We start from the raw sequence: 9,005 nt of genomic DNA, 5'->3' as shown, positions 1-9,005 counted from the left end.
ACTCCTGACTTCAGGTGATCCACCTGCCTGGGCCCCCTAAAGCATATTTTTAATCTGGTTGTCTTTGTGGATGAATTATCTTTCCTCTTGTATTCCTTTTACAGAATGAGAAATAAAATACTGAGGAATGATAAAGATTATAATATACATGCATTCAAACAATATTAAAGATATACAGGTCAAAATCTTTTCTGATATATAAATGCCATGAGATCATTCCTATAGGAAGATATTAGGGTTTGAGTCATGATTAGTGATAACATACAGGAGGTCAATATGTATTTTCTCATCCAGTTATTTTTAGACATTTCTACATTATATAACTCAGCCCTAAGGGTCTCTACAATTAAAAACTTTTGTTTATATTTATCTGAGATGGACATATCCACAAATAACCTCATGAAAATAGAATAAACCTTGTATTATCAGAAGAACATGTGGTACAATGTTATCTTACATATTAATACCTTGGACAGATACTTTTATCCTTCCAATTAAAAGGAAAGGCACTTATTAAAATGTTTTAAGCACCTTCAGAGATTCAAAGATCTTTTCAAACAGGTAGAATCTTGGTTTGTGGCTTTTTTATAGGGAATGTTAAACATTTAGCCAGGCAGCTATCATAAGGAGGCTAAGTTATTTTCAATTTTAGTATCCAAACAGGCCAGTTACTACTCCTTTTTCCTGCATCCTTCTGTGGGTAAAACACAAGATAGAATTTGGTTTGTCTTCCTTTTCTATGCTGGGATTTTTTTTAGGAAAAGCTCTCTGAAATAAGTGAACCTCTGCTAAAGAAAGCAGGGTTACCTATTAATGTGTCTCCTTACGAAACAGGAAAAACCTTTAGAACTTACTGCCGTAAAGGATAGAACCAAATGTCTTTTTTTTCTTTATCCAATTAGCATAAAACATTAGCCTAGAAAAAAAGTGGTGAAAATTTAGAAAGCTTATTTCAGCAAGAACTATGGATTTATAAAGAAATGTGGATTCAGATAATATACTTTGAACAGAAAATTAGTATAAACATTTTCTGACATAACAAGAACAAAAAAAGCAGAGGAATTTAAGGGAAAACATATTTTAATGGTTGAAACCAGTCTTTATGAGGTGATTATGATGGCCACAAATATTACAATGAATAACAATGCATTTCTACTCTTGGTAATATTTCATACAATAATTCCTTCATTTACATCTCAATGCTAGAACGGCATTCTGAAGATGCCAAGCGTAAGTTGCAACTGAATAAAAAAAAAGAAAAATTTACTCATATTTCCAGAAGAGTCGCACAACACAGAAAATGACCAAGTCTTTAAAATATAAAAGCTAAACTGTACTAAAATGATGTCCATTTGCATGATCAGTGACAAAATAGATAAGACCATACTTTTATAAAGTAAAAAAAGGGTTATGATACCTGCTGTTGCTGTATGAAGGAATTCGCAGATAAATACCTAATTAGTGAGTCATAAGCCAATTATTTATAAATGTCTTTCAAAATATTTGGTGCGCAGGAAATGCAATATGCTGATGGGCCTGGAGACTGTTGCAGTGGAATAGAGCAGCTACTAGGGTGACAGTGTTTTCCCCTGGATGAGGAAGACAGGAATGCAGGGCCTAGGATTTGTTGAGAATGTCCACTCTTCTTCTGAATTGGCCACCCAGAAACCAGTTATTGAATCGGAACAATACAAAGAAACTGGTTGGTGCTTGAGCCAGGTCTATAGAAACTGAAATCAATTCAGTTGTGAAAATGATGAATTTTAAAAGGTGCTGGGTTTTTTTTGTGCCAGGTAGAGATTTTCGTAGCATCTCAATCCTTTCAAAATGTGCTGTTGCTTAGTGCAAAAAACAAAAATAGTGCCACCATTTCTTCAACTAAAAGATAAGGTGTGTTTTGTAAAATTAAAGCATATCCAATCTTCATGCTGTAGGTCGGTATTACCAAAGGTCATGACATAGTTGTTGCATAAATGTGAAGAATCATTTGCTGCCTGTAAAGCAGAGGAAATGTTCCCACTTATCAGAAAGCAGTGGAATATTACAACATATAATGCTTAAATTTTATATATCTAAGATAGATAGCATACTTTTCATTAATCAGTTCGATTTCTCTAGCTGCAATGAGAAGTGTTTTCTAATGGACTTCACCCATAAGGCAAAACATATTCCCATTCCAGAAAGGCACATAAGAAGGGTGCTTCCTAATCCTCAAGACTAGCACATATCAGACAAGGAATGGTAGCTAAAGTGCATCTCCCCTAGACCAGCATTTCCACACCCTTCAGACCAAGTTCCATTTAAAGCTGTACTTTAAAAATGACCATTGGGTTATTTTCCTTGTAACCCCCTGAGTAAAACCGCACATTAACTCCACCATCTTACACTTTGCTCCCTCTCGAATACCTACCTATCTTCCTACCTGTTTCTATTGTTCACAAGTCTGTCCAAAGATACAATTATGATACTAAAAGCTGAATTTTGCTTAAGAAAATCTACATCTTTTGGGATTCTTCTAAATCTAGTAAATCAAGTAATCAACAGTCTATTCTCTGCTTGTAAAAAAAAAAAGGGAGGAGGCAGTAACTTCTTTTCCTTATAAAAATCAAATGTATAAGCAAAACTAGTATATATGTTGACAAAGTTGCTACAGCAAGTCTTGATTTTTTTCATTATAATTTAGCTACAAATGGACCCAAGGAATCTGACATGCAGGGATCATTAAGCAGTGATAAAATATATCACATAATTTTAATTCTGAATACTTAGAAAGCATGTTTATAACTTCTACATTTCCTTTTATTAAGCATGCTTTCCCATTAGGACAAGATTTTTGTTAGAAAAGATTACATGGTCATATAAATACCTTTGGTTAGTCATAATTTGTCAGTAGGCTAATGAAAGGCATTAAAGGTAATATATCATTTTTTTATAATGTGAATTTTGAAGACATTCTGTCCAAATAGTTTGTAGGCAGAAGTATTGTCTTTTTGGTGACTAAATAGTAGTAGAAGTGATTAGAACCAAAAATTAGGTTGTCATCTTAAACAAAATTATTGGTCCCTAAATTCCACTTTATATTTTAAAAAATCATCAGTGTAACTGATTTATGCTTTGGTAATAGACAATTAAAATTTGATTTCATGGAACATCATCTCTGAAGTCAGAATGGATGCTGATGAATCCAGGCTATTGGAAAATCATGAAATGGTATTGTGGTCTGAGAAGGGTGGGCTGGAGAAAGTAAAAATTTCTCCCCAGGTAGCAATTTCTCCCCAGTAGCAATGCTACTATCAACACTAAAATAAAGGTTTTCCTTTAGGAAAGGTGAAGCATTCATTACACTTTATGTATAGAGGGCATAGACACTAATATTTGAAGCATAGAGGCTTAAAGTGTCTCAACATGTGAACAACAGTTTTTTTTTTGTTTTTTTTTTTTTTGTTTGTTTGTTTGTTTTTTGAGACGGAGTTTCTTGTTACCCAGGCTGGAGTGCGATGGCGCGATCTCGGCTCACCGCAACCTCCGCCTCCCGGGTTCAGGCAATTCTCCTGCCTCAGCCTCCTGAGTAGCTGGGATTACAGGCACGCGCCACCATGCCCAGCTAATTTTTTGTATTTTTAGTAGAGACGGGGTTTCACCATGTTGACCAGGATGGTCTCGATCTTTTGACCTCGTGATCCACCCGCCTCGGCCTCCCAAAGTGCTGGGATTACAGGCTTGAGCCACCGCGCCCGGCCCTGAACAACAGTTTTGACACAAATGTTTTATCTTTCTTTTCCTCTAAACTCTGAGTACTTGGTTTTACTGTGTTGAATACTATTCTCTCCTCTCCTATTTCCTGATACCATTATATTCAAATTTTAGTTCAGGTCTTTTCATTGTTCATTTGGAAAATGCATGGCCAGCATGTCTACATGCAGCAATCCTGTTCTTATGACACCTTTTCCTAGTCCGTTATAAATTATCTGATTTTAAAAAATAATGAGCTATATAACTGAGAAATGAACCAGTCAATTTTGGACAAGTGCTACATTTGTGCTATTGTTACAATGGTCACAATGACATCTTTTATCCTTTCTCCCAGAATTAGAGACTTCAGTGATCTGCTTAATATAGATTTTATTTACTTATTTGTGTCTTAATTTACATTAAATACTTCAAAATAAAATGATCGTTGGCTAGGAATGTCTAGAAATAGATATGGCCTAATATATAACTTCTCTTTGATAAAATGAAAACAAGTAAGATATAAGCTAATGTTATTGAAGCAATATTTTTGGTATATACTTACTTATTTTATTGCTTTTGATCTGCATGCACAATACGAAATCATGAAAGCAACAAACATCACCACACCAACACTAAGTAAGATCATTTCTATCAGGCCAAGGAGGTTTATTTTTCCAGTAACTTGACTTCTGAACATGTTTGCCTTCTCATTACCAATGGTCCCAGTCTGTAATCAAGTTAATAATCAACATTATTTGGGTACATTAGTAAAGCTAAATACTCAACCCTTCAATTGCATGTCATCAACAGTTCCACTTGCTCCAAAGTATTATTCAATGTTTTTCCTATGTTTATAGCTAATCAGTGATACAAAAAATACCTTGTGAGGCAACAGGATAGACTACGACAACCTGGACTGATAGTGTTAATAAGAGCCAACTAAATATTCAGTGAGTCTTGATTTACCTGGAATTACATGTATGTGCCTCTTCCCTAAGACAAGTGATACAATAAGAAAAAGTGTTTAATAGCATTTTTAAAGAAAATCTTAAATGATAGGAAAGGTTTTTTAAAAATAAAAATTGAAAACTAACACAAACGATATTTTTGTGCAATTAAGTTATCTCAAATGTTTACTCATCCATATGGGCAATGGAAATACATGTAGCTTTATATTATACATTCTTTTTAAATATCAAGAGCTTATATACAAACAAAGTTTCTTCTTTTAATGACTAATAGCTTAAAATACAAACCTCATTAAGCCAAATAATAGGCACAATATAGTTCCTCTTCAAACGCTTTAATGCTCTGTAATATACATTGAAAATAATTATGAACATATAAACTAATATTTATATATAACAAACTGTTTTAAATGTTCAGAAATTAGTTGCTGTAGCTAATTTGATTTTGTTCCTGTAATGAATCATTTAAATTTTAATATAGTTGTTTCTCAGACTTCATTTGCTCTTATATCTTCTAATCACATTGATTTTTTCCCCCAAGTGGATTTTCCCTTTCAATAAATTCTACTCAGGGAAATAAAATATGAATTCTAACAATTATTGCCATAGAAATATTTGGGCAGCTAACAAAATGAGAGATGCCATCAAATGCTCAAATAAAAACCATTCCAAAATCCGTTCAAGTACCATTTCAATAAACACAATATACGATTCTAAGGCATAGATGAAATTTCTCAAGACATTTAATAATGATTATTTGGTGACGTTAAGCTAAAGATAAATTGATATCAGATGTTCTTTTCATTTACTTGCGTAGATATACTCATGTTCTTACAAGAAGATAATACAAACCGTATCGAGAGACTCACTCAATTTTTATTGACGGCTTGACCAACAGGTTCACCTGCAGTCGTTTGGCAAATCGTAAAGTGAATCCAGTTATCTAAAAACAGAACAACTAAAATGATTTCCAATTTCTTTTTAAAACCTTGTTTTATACTATTCTATACTGTTCAAAAGTTATTTTTCTTACAACAGGAGAGAAGGTAATATAGAACTTAAGGTGCAAGGGACTACTTGAAACTTTTAAAAGTTACAAATTAATTGGACTTATTGAATATATTATATACAACTGTAGATATAGTTATGTTTTTATACATGCATCTATACGGATTCACACAATTTCCTGGCCCAATCTAATGTCAAGGATTTCATTAGATTTGTGATTTACTTGAAGTGGTTTTAAGGAAATCAACAACAAAATATAGGATCCCAGATCATTTAATTCCTGGTCAAATTTATATTCAGTTAGAATCCATGTATCATTAGTTATAATACTACTGTCATTATTTAAACTAAAACATGACTACTAAAATTCTAGAATTTCATTGAACTTTTGATAAGGAAAATATAAAGATTAGAACTGTTGTGCTGTAACAATTCTACATAGACCTTGCCCCAAACTCACATATTCAATGACTCTTCATATAACCATAAAAAAATTATGTAAAATTATTTTAAGCCAATTAGAATTATTTCCTAAGCAGTATTTGGAAGAAATGAATGTAATTTTCACTGATAAGTTTCAGTAACTTTTAAGAATGTGATTCAATAAATGATCTTGTCAATAATACTAATTGATCATATTTATTAGTATTAGTATTATTGACAAGATCATTTTTCTTTCAATTGTATTTTTAAAAATATCAACCAAATCAGATCAATAATATGTTTTCTTACAGGTTCAATATCCAAGTATGTCCTATGTTCTTCTTCATTTGGGTTTAAGCCATCAATAGGTTCTGAAACATCAGGACTTGAATGTAGAAAATGAGGAAGTGAAATGTACACAGGTCTCCCTGAAGACAAGTTTTAAGAGTCAGTTGGAATTAATGACTTTCTTCATTTCACATATAATTCAGAAAACATTTTCACATAAAGCTTCTTAAATTAAAAATAAAGCTTCTTAAATTAAAAATAATTTGGTTTTTAACACTGATGGGAGAGATAAAGGTAGGGAAGTATTATGTCAGTTAATGTCTACTGTATACTTCTTCGATATTGTCAATATGTACAATTCTGTTGAAATACTGCAACATGTTCAGCTTTTGGGCAGTAATATGTCGATGAACTAAGAATTTATTTCATTGAACACTAGTTTTTTCTTTCCTCTTCCACATTCATATTAGTATGAGAAATATTTACTAGATAAGCTAGACTCCAAATTTTATGTTGAACTCTTGCTTTAGATACATACTGAAAATACATTTACCTTTACTTACCATTTTCTAGTGAAAAAAGTTAGAGCAATAACAGATGGATAACGGGGTGCCCAAAGTGTTCTGGGAATCATTTTCATTTCACCCTAAATCTAAAAGCCGCCACAAGGAAATACTGATGTCGATTTCACTAAATTTGGCAACACTGAAACACAAGTGGGACCCTCCCAAAACACAAAATCAGCACGAAAATTTTCTGCCACCACTCTTCTGCCCTAATTTCTTTAAATTTTACATTTTGGTTGCAAAGAGATTGTGGTAAAGGTCTCATTTTAAAGAATATCACAAATTATGATATGGATTGTGCTACTGAGGATATTTACTCACCTTCTTTGCATTTGCTGATGTCTAGCACACCATACGATGTACAATTTTTTGAGATAATTTTTTCTGTGCAGAAACAATGGTTGTCTGGGTTTTCAAGTGGAGAGGCAAAGGCTTTGGATGGAAGAACAAATCTGTACACAGGGATTCCTTTCAGATTAATTTCGGATTCAAATATAGCATAGATTGACCTGAATACAGAGAAAAAAGAGCTGCATTCCAGGGACCTGCACTTGCATTCTGGAGATTCATTTTACTTAAGTCTTGCTTTAACTTAGAAACATCATATACTCTTAAATTCTTGTTTCATTCTTAGAAATATTTCTAATTTATTAGAAAATAAAGTTACTGGGAAATTGTAACCCATACTATAACTCAATACCCAAGTAGTAACTGTTCTTGTTTGTGAAGCACCATGTTTATACCAAAGTCATTTCTCACAGGCAAATTTTCCTATAGAGTAAATATTGATGGGACTTCCCTCAAATACTTTTTTGTGCTCAGTTTAAATGAAATGATGTTTGCTTTTTTTTTCACAGCTTAATTAATCCTGGAGAGAAAGACTACTCACTGGAGTATGTGCATATACATGCTGGATATATACCCGGTACATTTCCATCATTTACCAAATTTATAGGGCTCAATACACATTTTTTTCTAATCACGATACCCATATAAGAAGAATAAATAGTGCTGTCTTAAATTGTACAGATAAGAAAAATGTTCAGAGATGTTAAATGCTTACCCACTATCATACAGTCTTTAAAGGCAGAGCTTGGGGTCAAGGGTAGAAAGGTTCTAGGGCTTGTGTGTTATCTACTGGGCCCCACAAATTGGAGCAGAGCACGTTAATTAACACAGTTCTATTATGTTTGCATCATCTTCTCTGTATATCTTTAGAAAGACTGTGCATGCCCTTGTAGACTTGATCGTTATTACTAGTTTAGTTTTAAAAAGGCAAAATGGTTCTCGCTTAGATAGAAATGGCAAAAAAAAAAGAGAGAGAATTATTTGCAGTATTAAAAATAGGAGGACGTCAAAGGATATTTTCCCAAGAGTTAAACATGAATTTCCTATGCTGTGTTTATTCTTATTTTTCTCAAATGATTATAAAAGTTTCTTGGTCTGCATTTTGTTACCTGAGATCTGACTCAGACATACTTCTGTATTTGTCTTACCTGCAAATGTCAGAAGAAAAGAACTGCAAAACCTGGCTCTTCTCAACAAAAGGTGGAAACGAGGCTGCATCTGTTTAAAAATCGAGTGGCAAATGATTAGATGTAATATGTGTTCTAGAAACAAATCTAGGTATCTCTCCTCCAAATCTAGATATCTCTCATAGAAACATCATTCAATCTACCTAAGTAATTTATCTAGTAGCCACATTTTAAAAAGGCAAATAATAATAATAATAATAATTGGGTGCTGTGGCTCATGCCTATACTCCCAGCACTTTAGAAAGCTGAGGATCACCTGAGTCAGGAGTTCGAGACCAGCCTGGCCATCATGGTGAAATGCCATCTCTACTAAAAATACAAAAAATTAGCTGGGTGTGTTGGTGGGTGCCTGTAATCCCAGCTACTTGGGAGGTTGAGGCAGGGGAATCACTTGAAACCAGGAGGCGGTGGTTGCAGTGAGCCAAGATCTCACTATTACACTCCAGGCTGGTTGAGAAGGGTGAAATTTCATCTCAAAAAAATAT

The 9,005-nt window shown here is 33.3% G+C and overlaps 1 protein-coding gene across 2 annotated transcripts in view; it reads right to left on the bottom strand.

Moving 5' to 3' along the window:
- Positions 1 to 1,062: 1,062 nt before the first annotated feature.
- CD36 (CD36 molecule (CD36 blood group)) overlaps positions 1,063 to 9,005 on the bottom strand; it is a 51,205-nt gene continuing 43,262 nt past the window's right edge. For both annotated transcript variants that reach the window (XM_010344788.2, XM_074379322.1), the window contains 7 exons: positions 8,482 to 8,551; positions 7,307 to 7,494; positions 6,441 to 6,559; positions 5,570 to 5,643; positions 4,989 to 5,043; positions 4,295 to 4,459; positions 1,063 to 1,994 (listed from right to left, as the gene is read on the bottom strand). In XM_010344788.2, coding sequence (XP_010343090.1) covers positions 4,295 to 4,459; positions 4,989 to 5,043; positions 5,570 to 5,643; positions 6,441 to 6,559; positions 7,307 to 7,494; positions 8,482 to 8,551 — 671 coding nt within the window. In that variant the 3' untranslated portion in view covers positions 1,063 to 1,994. The remainder of the gene's footprint in view (positions 1,995 to 4,294; positions 4,460 to 4,988; positions 5,044 to 5,569; positions 5,644 to 6,440; positions 6,560 to 7,306; positions 7,495 to 8,481; positions 8,552 to 9,005) is intronic.

Source organism: Saimiri boliviensis, chromosome 10 (genome assembly GCF_048565385.1).
Source record: "Saimiri boliviensis isolate mSaiBol1 chromosome 10, mSaiBol1.pri, whole genome shotgun sequence".
Taxonomy (NCBI): domain Eukaryota; kingdom Metazoa; phylum Chordata; class Mammalia; order Primates; family Cebidae; genus Saimiri; species Saimiri boliviensis.
Note: the sequence above shows the minus strand (reverse complement) of the source record. Positions and strands in the feature narration are given on the sequence as shown.